Here is a 20,947-nt window from a genome sequence, read left to right as displayed (position 1 = left end):
GCATACAGATACATTAAATATGGATTAATTGGAACCAATATTTCCGAGAGAGGGAGAAAAAAAACATCAGTCTTTTCAGAAAATACTGCTGTCGAAAATGCAGGTTTTCCTACATAAACAAATAAAAAATGATTAAAATTTTTAAATCACTCTAAAATACGTACAAACGAACCTCATGTGTTCTGTGATGCTTGATGAAACTTTGGTCTATTCAAGGAAATGAGCTTCCCGTATGAAAGAAGCGTAATTTTGTTATAATTAGTCTTTTTTTATCATATAGTGAAGTATACAAACTTCCATGAGTATCGAAATTAATTAGAGTGGCAGGTGAGTGCGAACAGGTATATTGTCAATAAATATTAAATAGAACAATTTTGAACGAACTTTTCAAGACTACCTTGACTCAACGTATTAGATGATGATAAAAGCATTTTTTAAAAGGAAGATTTCATTCCAAAGGGTTAACCCTTCAATTTGTAAGGATAGAAAATATCCAGGAGAGAAAAATTTTGAGGGGTTATAATCAAAGCAAATATCAAGCAAATAAGGGGAGGTACCGTCATTGTCATTTCATGACGAAAAAATCACTGTTAGTATTAAAAAAAGGGGGGAGATATTGCATTTTAAGCAACACACTATATTTATATGACTTACAGAGATTAGAATAATGCAAAAATGTCATTTATTGTTTGCCAACTTACTACTTTTCTATCATTATTGAAGAATTCAGAGCAATGTCTCTCCCCTCCACACCTGGTATTTCACTCAAAAATGCAAAGGTCAAAAATCGTTCTTGCTTGACTTATCAAGAATTGGGAGACGTGTACCTTTGAGCCATTCTACTGGTAATTATAGAAACTTCATGTGAACAGCTCGCAAATAAAAATCAAATGTTTAGGAGTTGCTTAGAAGCATCAATGACGAAATGAACTCAAAATATAAAATGCCTTTACTTGAAGAAAAAAACTAAACTCATATTGCTTAAGAGCAACATTGCCAAACAAAGAGTTAAAAGACCAAATTGGTTTCCGAAATCTCTGGCAAAGTTCACATTTTCAGTTGCTTTATTGGTTTCTACTTCTAGCACCTTTAAAAATCAGCTAAGCTTGACTAAATGTGGTGTTCTGATTGAATACGCACTACATTCTTATTTGATTATCACATCATGATAAAAATATTGTTTCCCTCTGCCAAAATCCGATAACACCTACGAATTGTGCTGAATCCAAGAACCCGACATTTTTCACAAAAAATCGCGTAAATCGATGTGGTATGACTGTATACAGTAAAACCCGTCTATAACGATACTGTAGGAAAGTATTTCTAGAAACCTAGAAAAAATATTTTTATAGACAGGTTATCGTTGTAGACAGTTTGAGCATTTGCGCTATTTCCTGTTGAATAGGAATTACGCCGGGACCAAAGAAAATATCGTTATAGGCAGGTTTATCATTATAGACAGTATCGTTATGCACAGGGGTTTCTATATATATATATATTTTAATATTTCTATTCTATTTTGTCTATGGGGAAACAATATATGCTCCAAAAGTGCTAATATTATTATAATAATTATTTATTAAAATCAGAATATTCATCCCTTTTCTAAGATATTCTAAATTTTATTGTTTTATTGCTTTGAATTTTCCATACCTTAGAAGCTCTTTATCACATATGAAAACTATTATTATTTTGGATAGAAAAATTCTAAAATATATTAGTAGTATTAGTTATTGAGAATTTTGCTTTCAAAACAGTTCTGCATTTAGTCGATACGTTGGAACAAAAGTTCTAAGCAGTTGAAATTTTAAAAATGAAAGAAATATGATAAAATATTTTAGGGCATAAAAGAATAAAACGCGTAGATTGTGATTATCGGTTATGGCTTTTCCCTGATTGAAATGCGTATATCATGTGATCGTCGATGAAGTTTAATGTCACCTAATGACTTCCTAGTTACATAGGATATATAATCAACTGGGTCAGATAGCGCCAAACGCTAAACGATATTTTCCTCTTCTTTCGGATCGTCAAATCAGCAAATTTAGCTATCATTATATTCTGATATTCTGACCAATTCACTGAAAATGACTTGGAGCTGAATAACACTCATCGTGCTCTTCAAAAACGGCTCTAGCCCTATGATCCGTGAATGAGCTTCACATATTATCGATCACAAGCAAACCTTCCATAAAATTCTACCTCATACGTTCTCTTAAGATTAGTTTCTTTCCTTTCAATCGCCTGTTTTCATCATATGCAAATTTAAGCATCATTTTTTATTCTGTCTCCTCCGAAGTATTGGTTCATCTGTCTTCCTCTCGTTCACATTTTTGTTTTCTATAACTTAAACTTAATTTTCTTTTCTGCACTAGACTTTCCCTTCTTATCGGATTTCACGGAAAAAGCCTTAGTAACCTGATTTTCAATGCAAAAATTTAGCTACGAGTACTTGTGTGTGGTCATATTTTTTTCAATATTCCAGTATTGGGACATATAGCCGGTATCATTTGTTTAATTTATTTATAAGCAATAATTTATTCAAAACAATATCAATATGCAGAGTTATAAAAATGTGTTTTGGATGCTCAGTGGAATTGATAAGTCGGAGTTTTGTATTCACCAGAAGAATTTTTTATTTTTCTACGTTTTATAAGTTTATATCACTTATTATTTTCAAACGAAATTGCAGCAGCCAAGAAAAATGTTTTGAAAAAACCACGAAATTTGGACAAATACATCCCAGCTACTCCAGTTACCCTTTGTTTTGCCTTGTGACATACAAGAGTTTCACCAGCTAAGCACGTTCTCGTGAACTCAACGTCATACTTTTTAGTGAAGAAAAAGGAATAGAAACGGTTCTGCTGGAAATGTTTAGATACCCTGTCATAAATTGAGAAGTTTGGTGACATGTTTGCAAAAAAACTAGCAATTATTCCCTACAAGTTGCTTGGAGAACACCCTTCAGTTATGAATTCAGAACTCACATTTTTTGTGCTCAATTTCTTTTCCATCCTGTTCTAAGACGTTTCCGAAGTTCTATAGCTTTCTGATAGGTGATTAAGTCTGTACAGCTAGAAATACGCCAACTTAAATTACGGACACCTTATATATGATTATTTTACAACAATATTTTCAAAATATGGTGTATCTGTACTTAACCCCTTTACGATCAGGGACGTTATACTGCGTCCAAACACCAGTGGAATAAATTCAATCCATCTGACTGTTTCTTCAACCTTTTTTTCCACATGGCGAAGGTTTATTGTAACCATATTAAACAAAATTCTGTTTTCCGCTTCCATGTTCTCTCACCACCATCGTGATATCTCAACGAGATAACGATCAACTGAGATAACGATGGCGGCAGTTCTTCTCAGCTTCCCCTTCCTCTTTCTCCACAGCATCCCCCCATACACAAACATAATATATATGTATCTTTCTCAGAACTAATCCTTCTATTATATACTGCACATAGAAGTGAGAAAGAGTATAAAAAGAACTACAAAACAAGTTTGTGGGTGATGGCGAAAAAGCAAGGCCGTGAATTAATACTCTCTTACACAATTATCTCTACTGCTGCTCCCCCACCCTTATTCATCTCTTCTTTCTTTCTTTCCCTTTCTTCCTTTTTTAACGTAGAGCTGGGTTACTACATTTATTGCCCATACGTCATAAACAGATCATTCAAATTTATCGTACCCCTTCGCGTACAAACGCGAAGGGGTTCATACGGGCGTCTGGTAATATAATTGAAAGGACGTTTGCCGTGACGAAAGTGGAGAGATTTTTGGTACCATATGTTATAGTTTCAAAGCCTGTGAAGATTCATAAAAATTCAAGTTCTTGGGAATTATAAGTCAACGAGTGTTCTTGTTCGTTTTACATAACTATACTGCAGCGGTTCTCAACCTTTATTGACTCGCGGAGCCCTTTTAAGTAAAAAAATTCCATGGCAGAGGAGCCCCGTAGGCCAATTTTTTAATTATTCATCAAAGTTACTGATTTATTTTTACTATTTAAAAATATTTATAATTATTTTTTTAAATTTTACTGTTTTTGTTTTATTTTTCTCGAGCGGCTGCGGAGCCCCTGGAGTGTGCACAAGGAGCCCCAAGGGCTCCGCGGAACACCGGTTGAGAACCTCTGCTATACTGTAGAGCGAAACCAAGTTTAAACGCTCCCATGCATAATAAGTGTGAATATAGACCGGCAAATTTTGGTATCAATCCAAAATGTGTCTATAACTTAACACTAAAGTAGATATTCTTTCCCAAAACGAAAAAAAAAAATTGAGGTAAGCTGTGCTATAGACGCAAGTTTTGACGTGAATAGTCAATCCAGTCCATGGTTTGAGAAATAAAATTGAATTAAATAGATATTTATATATTTCATCTCCACACCCGTATTATACGTTCATAATAAACGATGTTTCCTCTGACTATTCAAAAATCAACCTCGATAAAATCTAAAATAAAATTCTAATCATTATCTTTTACCCAATTAATAAATACGAATAAAATAACTGAAAAATGTTATTATAAATTGGAAGCCCTCATTATTTTCATAAAATGATGAAATTAGTTTTATCAGTATAATTCTTATTCTAATTTGAAATAAAATAAGTTTTTCGATTCTTTGGGCCTTGAATTGCGTGGTATGTAATGATATAATAAAATGGATATAATCAGATTTGTCTTTAAAATATCTAACAGACGATACCATTGTCGTCTATTTGCGTTATTAACATCCTGAGATATAGCGTAAAACAATTTTCATTACGAATGCGGGCCGCGAGACGTATAATGGCTGGCTCCCACAGACCGGAAAAGATATCAAAACCACAGTGGTATCATTGGATTTGATCATTTGATCATTTTTGTCGCACCACGGTCATTTTCTGCACACGAGGGCTAATTAGACCGAGACCTACAATTTATTGCCGATTCCGAACGGCAGGCTTGTTTTTCATACTCATCGAGAGGTTGGTGCGCTAACCCCTCGATGGGGGACTCCCTGCGGTAGCATTTTTTGCTGCGGTCAAGTCGCCATTTTTTGTTGTACCCCTGTGTCAGGAAAGTTTTCTGACAAGGACGAACTGGGTATCGAACTTGCGACACCTCTGAACATCCTTTGGTACTTCAGGAGAGCATCTTATCGACCGGGCTACCGCGCCCATCATTGGATTTGTTTTAACGAGATCTACCCCACGTAAAAAAAAAGAACAACTGCCTATCATTTCTGATAGATTCTGAATACTTCGTGAGATATGAGGGCGCGCGGTAGCCCAGGTCGATAAGATGCTCGCCTAAAGTACCAAAGGATGTTTAGAGGTGTCGCGAGTTCGATACCCGGTTCGTCCTTGTCAGAAAACTTTCCTGACAGGGGTACGACAAAAAACGGCGACTTGACCGCAGCAAAAAATTGCTACCGCAGGGAGTCCCCCATCGAGGGGTTAGTGTACCAACCTCTCGATGAGTATAAAAAACAAACCTGCCGTTCGGAACCGGCAATAAGTTGTAGGTCTCGGTCTAATTAGCCCTCGTGTGCAGAAAATGACCGTGGTGCGACAAAAATGATCAAATGATCGTGAGATATGAACGTTTATGTGATTTCGTTACGCAACTTTTGTGAATGCACCCGGTATCGTCAGATAGTTTAAAAAACGTATTCACGTCAAAAAGATGAGAAAACTCACCTTAAATAAAGTAGATGGTTTTTGCCACATGGGAGGGACGGATGCCAACAGACTAGAAAGTAACCACTTGGAAGTACTCTCTCAATAACCAACAATAACCCAACCTAATTCAATAGGTCGCCCTATTGCGAATGAAATATCTAAAGATACTAAACTGAAAAATAGAATTTATATGGTCCGAATGCTTGATAAAGTTAACTGAATAGGTTACATTCACGGAAATTTTTATGTAACCACGAAGCAAAGAAGCAAGTTTTCTTTCTTAACCCTTTATATTTTGACGGTACTTCAAAGTACCAGGTTAGATAACTTGTTTTAAACTAATTGTTTAAAAAAACTGCCTTTTTTGTTTTTAATTAAAACTAAAATGACCTACCAAATAATTTACGTGATAACCATTTATTATCTCATTACATTTATACTTTTATTTTAATTTTCTTCTCATTCTACTTTTCACAATGTCAGATATAAAGGGTTAAATGAAGGGCGATATTGGCAGTTTTTATTTCAAGGCCTGGCTTGACTATAAACGAGACTAACAAGAAAAGGGTCCCCAGGTGACGTTTTCAAATAGTATTTTAGAGAGAGTAATTAGTATTTTTTTTAAAATATCAATTTTAGTAAAAATTACTACTGTTTCTATTCATTTAAATATGCACAGAAATACAAAAAAATCTGGCGGAATTATTGTAGGTCGCTAAAAAATTGTAAATATTAATATTTTGAACGCCACGAATGAATTCGAAAATCCCGCAACCCTTGAGTGACGCTATCCAAACAGCAATGATCAGGTAAAACACAGAAAAAGAAAGAGAAAAAGGTAGAAAAGAAAAATGAGAGCTAGCGTGTGCGTGTAAAGAAAGTGAAAATTATTTTTTTATAGATCTCGCCAAGAAGCAAGGGAGGTGATGAGTAGCCAACTGCTGTCACTTTTAATTATTTTTTGCGACTTTAATAATTGCACTGCTCCGCTAATTATTTTCTTTTTATGTGTTTTTGGGTGAGATGAATATACTTAATTTTTTTCAGAATTTTTTGAGGACGACACCAAGGGGCCCTTTCGTTGTAAGTGGATGATGATGGGAAACATAATGAAATCTACCGGTTGTATTAAATCCTAATTTTAGTGATATGGGGAATCAGAAACAACTTTGATGCTGATTGAGCTTTAAAAGAGTAAAAAATAATAAAAAGGATGTTTAATTCATATAATCATATATTGTATTTAATTTAAAATTTCTGAAATAACACTACCCGAAACAATGTTTCACGTAATTATTATAGGAATTGTCTTTCGGGTAAATATTCATCTCATTTGCATGTAAAACAGTGAACAAATCACTTTGTGCCGCGTTCGACTCGCATTCCCTCGCTATGTAGAGACCGATCCCTATTCAGTGTTCCAGCTGATATTTTGCTATTTTAACCCCCCCCCCCTCCCACTTTCAGGAGAAACGTTCTCGTGTCATTAGGATGCTACGCGTTGAAGGAGTTATCGGTGCAGGTGAAAGCCATTTTGATTGAAAGGAATGCTATTCGGAAAAGGATTTCACAATGTGTACGACGTACTAGTCGAGACATATCCCACCAGACAAACGTACATACAACTAGACATCGACAAATTGTGTGTGAGGATATTTTCTTGTCGCATCCTATTCTTTAGATTAGCAAAGTGATTAAATAGTTGAATATTTCCTCTCTGTTAATTATCTTTCCTGATGTAGAATGAAAGAATCTCTATCTTTAATTTTCATTGTAAAAGACATCAGAAGCTTCGACGCATTCCCCGTTGCTGTCATTGTTTACTATTCGCAAACAGACTGTTTACTTTTTTTCAAAATCACGTTTGTCAACTATTTAAATTATTTTTCCATTTTGTTTTAGAGTGATTAAAGTAGCTGAAGCGTAACGACTAAAGTGCATCGCGATTACTTAATGATCATTAAACACAATTAATTAACTAGTGATTCTTAATCGTCTATCGTGTTTTATTCCCAGATTTCTCTCGAAATTTCAGCGGTGACGTGTAGATATACCAGTTCACAAAGAAATACCTAAGAGGTAGTAACGAGGGAATTTTAGAACCCGAAGAAGTGAAATAAATATCAGAATCACATCACACACATCGAATTATAGGGAGTGAGGCTTTTAATATTTCTGAAAAAAATGAATTATTGTTTTATTTATCTTAAAAATGTAGAAGTCTTGAAATTGACTTCTAATTCAATTGATTTAATTTAAATGGAAAAAGGGCACACATGCATTATTATTTTTATAATTTTCTAAATAATTCAGAACTCTAAAAATTAACAATCAACTCAGTCAATTTAATTTGAAGACCGCCATTTTTCAGCAATTTCATTTCTTTGACGTATTTTTTATAACATTACGAAAAAAAATTGAAATTATTAGCAAAGACCATCTTAATTAATCGGAAACATAACGTACAGCAACATCACGTAATTTATCAAATATCGAAAAAATGTAAATCATCAAATTTATTGATCGGGGTGTGACTCGGTATGTGTTGCCTAATTGAACATTTAATTAATAGAGAATATTTCTCTGGAAATTTGAATGTCCGAATCAATAAGCATAGAAAGAAAAGAATGTTTCATCATAATTGTTATTGGGAATCGGTAATAGCGGTAATAGATAATCGGCGTTTTTTTTAAAAGAAAAGATGGTGGCTATTAAGCGAAAATCCATTAAACATACTTAGGAAATGAAACAGAAAAATTATCATTTTGCTTCTATTGTATTTGTTCGAAAAATAAATTTAGAATTAATATAAGCTAATCTTATTCCTTACAATAGTTACGTTAAATGTCGAATTTTTGACTGATGAATGTACACGAGTTGTTTTACGGTTTACGATATGAGTCCGAGTAGAATAAAAATTCTATGGTTCATCGCAAAACTAAAGTTAAATATGAAAAAAACTTCAGCCGTAATAGTGATACTTTTGTAAAATGATAATTGTAGTGAATATAAAAATTAAAATGTTTAATCAATCAAAGCAATTGTCAAAATTAAAATTTGCGGCCTCTTTCAAATCTCTCCGTAACATTTAATGACAATTGGTCGAGACATTGGTTATCGAAATTACTTTTGCCACTTTTTTACGGCAGTCTGTGAATTCTTTTTCAGACGTTGCCATTTTACCAAATAAAAAAGTAACAATTGAAGAATTCCAACCATCGGTATCTCGGTGAGTTTTTATTCATTTGTTACGGGATGAATACATTTTGGTGTAATAAAAACAGTGCAAATTTTATTAATTGACATTTTTTTTGATCGAGGACAATATAAAAATTCTAATTTTTACATTTACCTTAATATAAGCGTTATCACAGCTTTCTCTTTTTTTGCCTGATATTTTTTTCATGCATTTTACATTGATTTTATAAGCAACCGTAGTATGTGGTACAACGTAGTACCGTAGTACCATTCTTTTCGGACCCTTCGTGAAAAACACGGTATATCTTAATTATGTGTAATGCAGTGACTATTGTGAGAATTCATATCAGGCCAAATGTATTTCTCAAAAAAAAAAATTCATTGAAAATAACAATTCTTAAACTGTCTATGGGCGCGGTAGCCCGATCGATAAGATGCTCGCCTAAAGTACCAAAGGATGTTTAGAGGTGTCGCGAGTTCGATACCCAGTTCGTCCTTGTCAGAAAACTTTCCTGACACAGGGGTACGGCAAAAAACGGCGGCTTGACCGCAGCAAAAATTGCTACCGCAGGGAGTCCCCCATCGAGGGGTTAGCGCGCCAACCTCTCGATGAGTATGAAAAAAACAAGCCTGCCGTTCGGAATCGGCAATGAATTGTAGGTCCCGGTCTAATTAGTCCTCGTGTGCAGAAAATGACCGTGGTGCGACAAAAATGATCAAACCGATACCAGGGCAATATATCAAGGGCTGTCTCATGAGGCGTTGGAGTCGGTACCAGCTGACGACACGCGTGTCGTCATTCCCCTGCAAAACCGAGCGCGCTCGCTTTGCTAACTTGTTAATTACAGCAGTTTGCACAATGATTGTACTGGCCATTTTACTGAATTATTTCCAAAATTATCTTTTCAATTATTGTCATTAGTATTTGTATATTTATTGAATAATTTTGAACTCTTCATTCAACCATTTAAACATTCAAAATATTTTGCTTATGGGGTAACTTCCACTAAGAATATTTTCCTTGAATCTATTTCAGTTGAATCACGTATGTTAGCAAACTTTTAATAGGTTAATTGAAAGTCAACTCAGGCCAGATATAATTTCAATTATCTTTTAAACTTTCTAGACTTTAATTATCTTTCTAATTTCAATTAGGTGTAGCTTTAAGAAGTGTTGACTTTGCTATTACCGATACAACTGCAACATAAAAACATGGGCGTCAGTGGCGTCAGAGCCGAGCGTTCTGTTTGGTGCTTGAGCACCTACGATAATTTATTGTATGGGTCTGAGCACCCAACTAAATTCATTCAGAAACCTAAATTTTCTATGTAAAAATCAAGACGATGACCCACAAGTTCCAAACACTTCCGACGCCCCGCGGTAAGCAAATATAAAAACAATTTCTGTGATATACAATGTTTGAAATTATTATTATTTTGAATGCTAATATCGAAACATATTAACTTCCCGACTATTGCTTGGATTTAATCCATTTCTTAGCTTATAGATTATAAAAATACTACATGCGCATGCCTGGGTTACTAAAAGAAAAGCATAAACGAGAAATCTCTTTCTCGATCGTATGCTGATGTCGTTTTCTATAAAAAAGTGTCAGGGAAATCTCCTGGGTATCTCCGAAATCACGCCCACTGAGCCAAATCGGCAAGCGCAACATTAAAGAGTCGAAACAGTAGCCCTGCACCGATACATTATAGTGAGTTAAATCAATGTTATTACTATGCAAATAATCACTTGAAAACTGCGATTTTCAAATGGCGATTGTTTTGATTCTGATACAAATATCAGGCTGGGTTATCTCTCGGTTGTTTATTTCAATTGATTTCATTTTATTTAACGAATTTAATATTTTACTGGAACAATTTTTTGAGTAGTATTGATACATGTTCAGATTTCTTCAATATGATCTTTATCCATTCCGTTTTATACCAAAAACATCTTTGGGTGTTCAACCCAAAGATGTTTTTTAAACCAATAATTAATTGTATGTGTAACACAAGTTTCCAATCAATATTGCTAATAACAGTTCCTATCTTATAATCTGCAATGCTTCTTTCGAAAAAGAAACAACTTGCAGCAATAACATCAATAATTCTATATAAAGTTTTTTTAAATTATTTCTCGCCATTGATTTTAAACATTACAAAAAAAAAAGCAAACAAATAAACAAATTATAAAAACATTGAAACTAATGTATCGAGTAAATTAGTACCACAAGTGCTTTTTAAAAATTACTTTATAAATTTCAAGGCACCTAAATTTGATTCAAAAATATTTTATTCTATCTCATTTGAATAAAAATGTCTCTTGGTTGCTTGTTATCTAGGGATTTAAAACGAAAATGTTGATGTAGCTTCACTAACTCTCCGAATGCAAAAGATGTTTGAAATGTTTGAACATCCGGATATAGGCCTGCATCCGTTGCTCGTAAATCTTGTAATTCCACGAAAATATCAAACGTTGGTACATCAATTTTTATCAATTGCATTACCGAACGCAGATGCGGAAGTATATTTTTGACACACACATGTATATTTTTTTTTACTTTAAAAATGTATTTGTATAACAATGCGTATTGAAGGTTCGCAGGAATTTTTATCAATAAATAAGGACTTTTCCGTATTTATGAACGAAAATTCGAATACAAGAATGTTTATCATAGTTATTTTTATTACCTTTTTTTTTCAAAAGTCCATAAATAATATAAATATTGATTGTTCTAGGATTATATCTGAATTCGTGAATATACGGTATAAAGTTTTTATAAAATCGCCTGTTTTTCATCAGACACGCACTTGCTGTGTGTGGATAACAAATACTCGTGTTAGGGCTGATCCAGGAGACAGACTTTAAACTCAGACTACGGCTTTTGATCACCAATAAATCCTGTGTAGGATTTTTTTATCTGCTAAGAATTAACTCATTTGGATGGTTGTTTGTATAAGCGGTAGTGAGAAGCTAATAACATAATCTGTAAAAGACCGGTGACAACGATTCTTACTTCGTCTGAAGAATATAGCACTATTATTTGCGGGAAAAATACGCTCTGGAATACTTTCCGAAACAGGATTTGGCATTACTCGTTTCTCTCTCACCAAGAAAAGAAAAAGAAATTAAATAATCCAACACACTAAGTAAGCAAGTTGGAAATAAGCTTGAGGCTTAGGATACTTATATAAGGCAGAACATCCTGTTTTTCGAGGGAAGTTTTCGAAAGTAAAGAAAAAAACAATTTATTATTGCATATCCAAGCACGTGCATTTGATATAGTCCTAGATATTTGATGAGCTATAATACTTAATTCACGTAATTTAATGATCTGAAAGAAATTATTTGCTAATACATATTTCTTTACAATAAAAGATGTGAGAAAGAATGGAAAAAAGATCCCCTTTTGGAACTCTGCAAACTTGACCTTTTAAGGGGTGTTACGAAGTCGAGTTTTCAAAAATGACTTCAAAAAATATTTCATTTAATTGCAAATGAAATAATAAAAATTTCGTATCAATTGGTTAATCTGTTTTTTCAAAATAAAAGAAAGAAGTAATGAATTTTAGTGTAAATGATATTAAGAAAAAACACTTTGAACGTGGTTTTCTCAGACAGCAGTTTTTAAGTTCATCCGTAAAATTAGAAAAAAAACTACAGCACCAAAAATTCTGAAAATGTTTTCAGAAATGTTTATTTGACATGTGTTAGTAAGGACCTGGATTCAGCAATTGACTAATGGGAAGTATTTTTAAAAAATGTTGGATTTAGATTTTCGAAATTTATATATTTTTCAAAGTTTAAATTTCCTAAAATTCTAACGGATGGTCAGATATCCAAATTCGGGGTTCATTTTAATAACACATGTCGAATAACAATTTCTACAAAATTTTAAGAATTTTCGGTGTGGTTTTTTTTTATCTTAACGGATGAACTCTTGAGAACTGCAATCCGAGAAAACCACGTTCAAAGTGTTTTTTCTTGTACACATTTATTTATATTATAATTTATTACTATTTTCTTTTATTTAAAAAAAAACAAATTAACTGATTGACACGAAATTTTTAGTATTTTTCTTGCAATTGAATGAAATATTTTTTGAAGCATTTTTCAAAAAATTCGACTTCAAGGGTCGTGACATTCCTTTAAAGTGAAAAGTTTCCCTCTTCTTGAAACACTAATGCGCGCGCGCATAAAAATACATCACACATGTGTTTCAAATTGAATTATGAACGCTTTTGAAAAATTATCACTATTCTTGATGAAATTGACTCCAGTTGTTTAATCGAGAATAGTTCCTAGAATGACAGAAGCATTGCATAATATAACCAAATGAAAATACTCTTTATTATATGATTCAAACTGAGCTGTATCCAAATCACACACACAGCTTATAAAATTTTTCAGAATCGCGTGAGTCGTTTTTCGTTCTTTCTGAAAACTTCTATTGACCTGCCTGAGATTAGTACGTACATTCTGCATGTTAAATATTACATTTTGTGCGCAATTCGAATTCCCCTGAAAGAAAATTGGTCATCCTACAGATGAATGGTCCTAGACTAAATATATTCATACCGCGAATAATGTGATAGGGCTGTGCAAGCAAAATTTTGGAACTCAATGAGACCTAATTCAAAGCCTCGGACTGTGTATTCGTACAATGGCAAGAGCTGCTATTTAGTTTCATAAATGAGGAGTCGTGTATCAATGAATATACGAATGAACAAAGATTAGAAAAAAAAGATTGAATTTTGGACAATGAAATTCACAATTTCAGTAGAATTTGACATTTCACCTTATTCATACGTATATGTTGGTAGAAAAGTGTAGAATATATAGAGGATATAAAAAATGTGTTGCTAAACTAAAATCTTTAAAATCTCTCTATAAGCCAAACTACTTATTGTTGTGCTTTTCATGAGTGTAACAATTTTTTTTTGAAAATTGTCTGTCAATTGTTTTGTGTATTACTATTTGTATCATGTGATATATATCTCTAGGAAAATATATCGTATTATTTTTTGTCGGAAATTCAACTTTGTAAATCGAAACACGAAGTATCGACTTTGGGAAACGTTTTGAAGAAAACCACATTGTTGATGGTTTTCTATATGGATATTTCATATTTTTGGCTGCTCAAAATGTCGATCATTCAGTCACATTTAATTGAAGCACATACCAATGGTCACAGAGATTCCATCGATTGTTAAATGCTTTCGATAAGTGTTCCATCAACTTCTTATAAGAGGGAAAGCAAAACATAATTTTAAATTTTGCTTTTACTTTGTCATCGAGTGGATCTCAGTATGTTACTTGATAATTTCAACAATTCGGCAATGTTCTTCATGAAGCGATTTATTTAAATTATATTGTATAACACAGTTCATACATTATACAGGAGGTTTCAAAATGGAAAAATAAGTACATTTCGTCCGTTTAACCGCATCACAATTTTGTGAACAAGAGGACTAATTAGAATAGGATTTGAGAGTAAAATTATTTCTCATGTCTCTCATCGACACATTGGTGCACTAACCATTTGATTTTTATAAATTCCTGTGGTAGCCATATGTTTCTGGGTCATGTTGGTGCCATCTCTCTTCTACAAGTGAGTGTGCCACAGAAGGTTTGAAGAAGACCAAGCAGTTTTTTTGAACTCTTGAAACCTCGGATTGTTTTCTGAAACGGCAAATGTCTTATCGACCAAAGCAGCGGCTTCTAACTGCCTAAAAATAAAACAAAAATTAACAAATACAATTCAGTCTATGGTTTAATAAACTAGATATTTATTTTATCCCCGCACTCTATTGTATATCATAATATATGAATTATTATACCCACTGTATTATTGATAAAAAAAATTAATAGAATGCTCGGTTTCATTTTCAAAAAGGTCTCTCCGCATTCTCATGAAATCATTCTTCCGCTTTTCCGAGGCATAGTTCGTCGTGGACTGGAGTATGCTGTAAGGTTTTGAAGACCATACCTGCAGAGGGACATAGACTTGGTTGAAGGGGTGCAGAGAAGAGCTACTCGTGTCCTTTGTTGGCGCACAAGGCTTGAGTTATGAAGAAAGACTTCATTTTTTGAAGATGTTAGTATTGAAAGAACGCGGATGTCGGGAGGATATGATCGAAGTGTTAAAAATTTTCAACCGGATGGATAGGATGGACCATGAATTATTAATACGCCTTAGTCGACTGTTTTGACAAGGGGACACCAGTATCGATTAGTAAGGGACAATTCTAGGTTGTGGTGTCGCAGGGAATTTTTGTGTAATAGGGTTGTTAATAAATGGAATAGCTTACCACCGGGGGGTAGTAAATTCTAACACAATTGACGCGTTTAAAAAGAAATAAGATAAACATGTCAGGGTAAATCGAGAAGCTATCCATACTTGGAATAAGAGAGAACCACATAAACATAAATATTTTTTATGGGCATTGTATAATATTTTATCATGTACATATAATTTTAAATTTTTATTATTGCATTTTTAATTGGGGGGGTTGCTGTATTTTAGAAATATAAGACATCCATATATGACATCCATATTTGTTATGAGCATATTTTTCTCAGCCACCTCGCTGGGCATGTCGTTTGTTGTGGCCTTGCACATTTATTTGTATAAGAAGCAATGTTTCATTCAAAAATCAACGTCGATTAAATCTAGAATAAAATCCGAATCCTTATATATCTTTTAGGCACTTATTGAATAAGAATAAAATAACTGAAAATTGTCATTATGAATCGGAAAACATATTTGGTAGCCCTCATTATTTCCATAAAATGATGAAGTTAGTTTTATCGGCATAATTCTTATTATAATTTTAAATAAAATCAGTTTTTCTATTTTCAGGTTCATTTAGAAACGCTGAATATTTCAAGTTGAAGATGTCTTGGAAGTGAACATCGCATGCGAATAGATCACGATATTTCGTTTAAAACTGATAAAATCTATAAAAATATTTTTCTATTATAAAAGAGCTATGTTTTAGTGTGAATTCTTAGAAGAAAAAAACATTGCTAATGCTTTTCAATCAGAGGATTAGATCCAAGATTTCATTAGAAATCAGTTAACTTCCATCGATATACATATTTCAAATGCTTGCGCGTTTTTTCAATCATTCATATCAAAAAGAAAGATTTTAAACGTAAAAATTGTAAATAGTGATAAGATCTAGTTTTACTATCTAGAGTATAATTGAGGAACTATGTCTGGCATGTGAATGAAAAGAACGGGTTTTTATAATTATCTTCGGTCCGTAGTCGTAGTCGACCGTGGTACGGTCGGCCACTACTGCTTAGCTCCGTCCGATCCTTATTTAGGCCTGGCGGGGATAAAAGGTAAAAAAGTAGACACTCCTACCGTTGTAGTGGACGCTGCTTCGGAAGAAACGCCTCCGCTACAAAGCCCACAAAAATCGGGCTCGAATCAAACAGAAAATGGATCGCAGAAGAAAAGAGTTCATTTACATGCACCAGCTCATAATATCGTGAGTGGGTCTGGTCCAGAGGATCCATTGATCCGATCTTCAGGAAGCCGTCTTTTTGCCGTCACGTTACGTCTTCGAGTGACACAAATTGTGGCTGGAATAATCATGGTATTATTAGGTTCTGTTGCATGTTTGGAATCCACAGTTAGAGGAACTCTTGGTGTCGGGATCCCAGCGGGTGTACTTACTGTCGTAGCGTCCATTGCGAATATTCAAGTTGGGAGACGTTATTTTACCACGAATGCCATGGATATACAAGCACAAGGACACCTCAATTCTATCTGGAATTCACAGACACCCGTGTTCAGAAACTTTAGACCCTTCTTGCCAACTCTTGCATGCGTTCTTGCAAACCTTCCTCTGTTGGCGCTATCTTGCATGGCTGTCGTCTCGACAAACAGAAACAAGTTGGTGCTGGGATGGCTACTTGGCGCTGCGTCCGTTTTAGTCATCAGTACTGAAGCTTCAGTCTGGCTACTTCGATATCGATACATTATGCGTTCAGACACAAGCTGAATTCTATTCCGGTACTTTTGCTTTATCATTTCTCGCTCAATATGAATATGTATGATTTGCACAACAGATGAAAGTGAAACGCATCGATAAAATAAAAAGGGAAGATCAAAAAAATATGTTTACGCAAAGTGTGAAGATTTAATTGTGCTGTAAACATCAATGGCCATTTTCCTCTGTGTTACGTGTATACTTGCTAATTACTGTGTTCGTGTTAGTGTTGTTCTTGGAAAAAAAACCACATCATAAAGTATGTTAACCCGAATTCAATACGTAATTGAAACTGAATATTTATATGGCATGTTGTCGTTGAATGTTTTGAGAACGAATAACATTCGTTTTGTGCTATTTATGTAAAGTAAAAATATTGACTCTGTGTGCGTATATTGTTTTAATAAATTCTCACAGCAGTAATAAAAAAAAATCAAAAACTGTTCATATCCATTTTTATGTCTGACTGGACGTGAAAGTGCTTGGAAAATGATGCAATCGACATCGAGTTTTGGTTAAAAGCTGACATCACTGGTTTCCAATTTAGCCTATCTGATAGAAGAATAGGATTCACCAAGGTAATTCATTGCAATCAATGCATCGGAATAGAGAATGAGCTCAAAAATATCAGGACATGGAAAACGTTAAAAATAAACATGCTGGAAACACATGATCATTTTCATCGTAAACCATTGTTTAAAATTTTTTTATCTCAAACTCTTTCTATATAGTACACATTCTAAACATATTTTTGATGCATATATTTAAATGTTATAACTAGAGCAAAAGAAAATTCAAGCATTTAAATTGGTCGAAATAGGCAGGTCGAAAAAGGCACTAAAAATGCCTAAAATAGGTAATAAAAATTTTATAATTTATGGAAGGAAAAAATATAACTAAAATTTATGGTATTAAGTGTCTAAAACCTAGCTGAAAAATTCGCTGCACTTAATCTATCTACTGTTTCAATTAGAATTTATAATAACTGCATCATTATCCAAGTTAAAATGATTTCAAGCCCAAAATGAAATGATAGCGGACCCTCAGGATTAGGTCAATTAAAGAGACACCATTAACAGACACGTTGCCCGTAGAGAAAATGATTTGTGGGGCTCCTTCGAGTTAAAATAATTCTCGTTTATTTGTTGTTTTATTTGGAATAATCATTATCATTTCTATAGTTGAAACATAGCTACTTTGCTTTTTTGCTGTAAAAAAATTTAAATGTTTTTTATACAGTCGACGCTCGATATAACGACCTCCTTCGTCCTGTCGAAAACGAATGCTATATTAGTAGGGTTGTTATATCGAAAGTAAAACATATACTGTATGATTGTCATACTGTAAAAACTTTTGGGATTTATCTTACCAGTCGTTGTAATGAAATGGTCGCTATAACGTGGGACAACACCTTTATAGCGAACGTCGACTGTGTTACTGCATATGCGGGACTCCTTCAAGCGCTGAGCCTTGTATGGCCACATCTGTCCCCGAGGGCGACGCTGGTCATTCAAAAATAAATGAAGCCGTGGTTGTGTGTTTACAGTGCATTTATGGTGTAAAAGAATTAAATCAAAACAACATGGGCCCCAGAGTCCTGTGTACTCCTACCCCGCTTTTTGTAAGCCATGATGTCAACTGATGACCTTTTGGATCAGCCATCGGTCAGCTATACATATGCAATGCAGTTCAATGCCTGAGCGAGACATGTTATGCGAAGTATGTGGAGAAACAAATTTCTAATTTTCCTCTTCTTTTCTAATCATTTGAAACAAAAACATTAACGTCCAACACCATCCGGTCAAAACAAAGTTAATGCATTGCAACACCAAATTCTCTACCTCTCAGATCCCTTATTCGCGTTTAAATAGTACTAGAAGTGGCGGGAGGGGCTTTCTGATGATAATTAATACCGAGAGTTGGAAAATTTTAAAAAGTGCAATTATTTTGAAGTTATCAATGCTCAAAATATCCAAGTTGTCTTGAATATGGCGTCTGGATAATCTGTAGCTAATAAAGTTCAAACAATGTTAAAATAGGCATTTATGGCTTAAAAATTTCAAAAAAATCATTTTTATAAAAAAAAATTGAAAATTGACAAAAAAAATTCATTTATGGCAGTTAACCTGAACTTCCGGTCTCTAGTTATAACTTACTAGAGACCGGTCTTGGGGAAAAACTTACGTGATAACACTAGATAAAAAAATTAATAGCGGTTAACTTTTAGGTATTTCAAGTACAGCGTTAGCGAAAAATAACTTTTACACTTCGGACGGTGTGAATGATGCTATCTTAGTAACTCCTATTAACCCGGTTTTCACGTTTGAATTTGGGAATAGCCCCAAATAATAATAATAAAAATGATAAGGAAAAATTTAGAATTCTTTTACTCACTTTTCTTGCCGAAATTTCCGTCGCTCACCCACCCGAACGCATATACGTCGATGCCACTTGTTATCACTACAGTTTTAGTCATTTTTTACGGATTCCCATTCTATGGAATCCTCACTTGAAGTTGTAGAACTATCGGATTCTCTATTAATTATTAATTGTTGCTCCAACATGTGTTCTATCAGGCCATCTGCAATCCAAAATTCTTTCCTTTTCAATAATGTGCTTTATGCATTATTGCCAAAAAGAACGGAGAACGTTTTAGCGTGTTTCTATCTCTGGTGAAAATAAAGATACAACTGTCACAGAAGGAAAAAATGCACTGCAAGCCTAAACCATTGTGGGTCTCTCTCTTGCTTATTTATATTTATCTGGAGAGACACCGAAGGGGCATCTGGAGGAACAGCCTCTGCTGTGGGCAAAGCTGCATTAAGAGTCTTTCAAGCGACTTTGGCTGTGGGGGAGAAGATGGCGTGTTGGTGTGGGTGCAAAAGAGACATTACTTATGTCAACACTCTCCGCTACCGGCTATTGGAATTCAGAAACCACCCCTATCCTACGAACACGGCAAGAAATAGATAATTTTAAAAAAATGGGGGGGGGGCGCCTGGAACCTACACCCATAAAGAGAGCCTCTCACAACGGTATCGGCGCTGTCGTGAAAGAGGGACACTTCCTGTAATCTATGAGTGAATATCTGAATTCGTTGGAGGCTATTTTCGGGAGAAAAAAAAACTGATTGAATATTCGTCTGGGTGTGTAGGCCTATAACTATATGCAAAACTGAATGAAAAATTGTATCTATTGGAAAATTCAACAAAATGACGATATAATATATACATAATTGCTCAACCAAAAAAAAAGCACGACAGTGATATTGGCGAGGAAAATTTCTGGGAAATCGCGCCAAAGTGTTCTTGAGCTCACCATGGATTTTTGATAATGGTAACCAATATTTTTTCTAATTTAAAAATTTTAAACGAATATACATTGGTTCAAAACGGTATTTTTTCAGTATCTTTTTCGAAATCATAAAAAAAATTGAAATATTCTATATAAATGATCGTCAGAAACTTCCGATGTATGGGAACTATATTTTGCGGCGAAGGAATACACTCTCTACCTTTCTCTTCACTGCAAAGTTAACCTGAAACAAACTATAGTCCAAAAGGCACAAATTCAAATAGACACTTGAACAGTCATCATTCATCTAACAAAGGAGAAATAGTGTAATTGTCACCAATAGGTTGCATGCTGCTGCGAAAATTATTCTACAATATGTCTGTCTCTTGGTCTTAACAATGTTACTGATTTGCAAAACCGCGTTTTCGTAATAGAGTTCGAATTAATGTCCAGAACATTGCTCGTATTGTTAAACAGTTGTTAAGTCTAACTTTCCGGGACGAAGGGGTGATAGATGATATACTGAATGCAAAAAAAAAAAAAAAAAACCCACTTCGGCATTTGCTGAATGAATTCTGCAGCTACTGCTTTTGACTTGAGTACACGTGTAAAGCAGTTAAGATTGTCTGAAGAAACTGTCGGTAACCCGTCGATCGTCATCTCATTTGAGTCGGCGGCGGGAAATTTTTTTCATACGATTTTCTTTTGTGAATGTTCACAATAAAAGTATAAATTCATAAATTTCTATAATATTTTGAAGTTCTTACTC

The 20,947-nt window shown here is 34.1% G+C and overlaps 1 protein-coding gene across 1 annotated transcript in view; it reads left to right on the top strand.

The window, feature by feature from the left end:
- LOC149080104 (uncharacterized) overlaps nucleotides 1-17,305 on the top strand; it is a 33,959-nt gene extending 16,654 nt beyond the window's left edge. The window contains exon 2 of the mRNA XM_089239103.1: nucleotides 15,744-17,305. Within this exon, the coding sequence (XP_089095229.1) occupies nucleotides 16,114-16,896 (783 nt within the window). The 5' untranslated portion in view covers nucleotides 15,744-16,113 and the 3' untranslated portion in view covers nucleotides 16,897-17,305. The remainder of the gene's footprint in view (nucleotides 1-15,743) is intronic.
- Nucleotides 17,306-20,947: the final 3,642 nt, after the last annotated feature.

This window comes from Pholcus phalangioides, unplaced genomic scaffold, assembly GCF_987345545.1.
Source record: "Pholcus phalangioides strain wild (caught in Gottingen) unplaced genomic scaffold, Ppha-v1.0 ptg000011l_1, whole genome shotgun sequence".
Taxonomy (NCBI): Eukaryota; Metazoa; Arthropoda; class Arachnida; order Araneae; family Pholcidae; genus Pholcus; species Pholcus phalangioides.
Note: the sequence above shows the minus strand (reverse complement) of the source record. Positions and strands in the feature narration are given on the sequence as shown.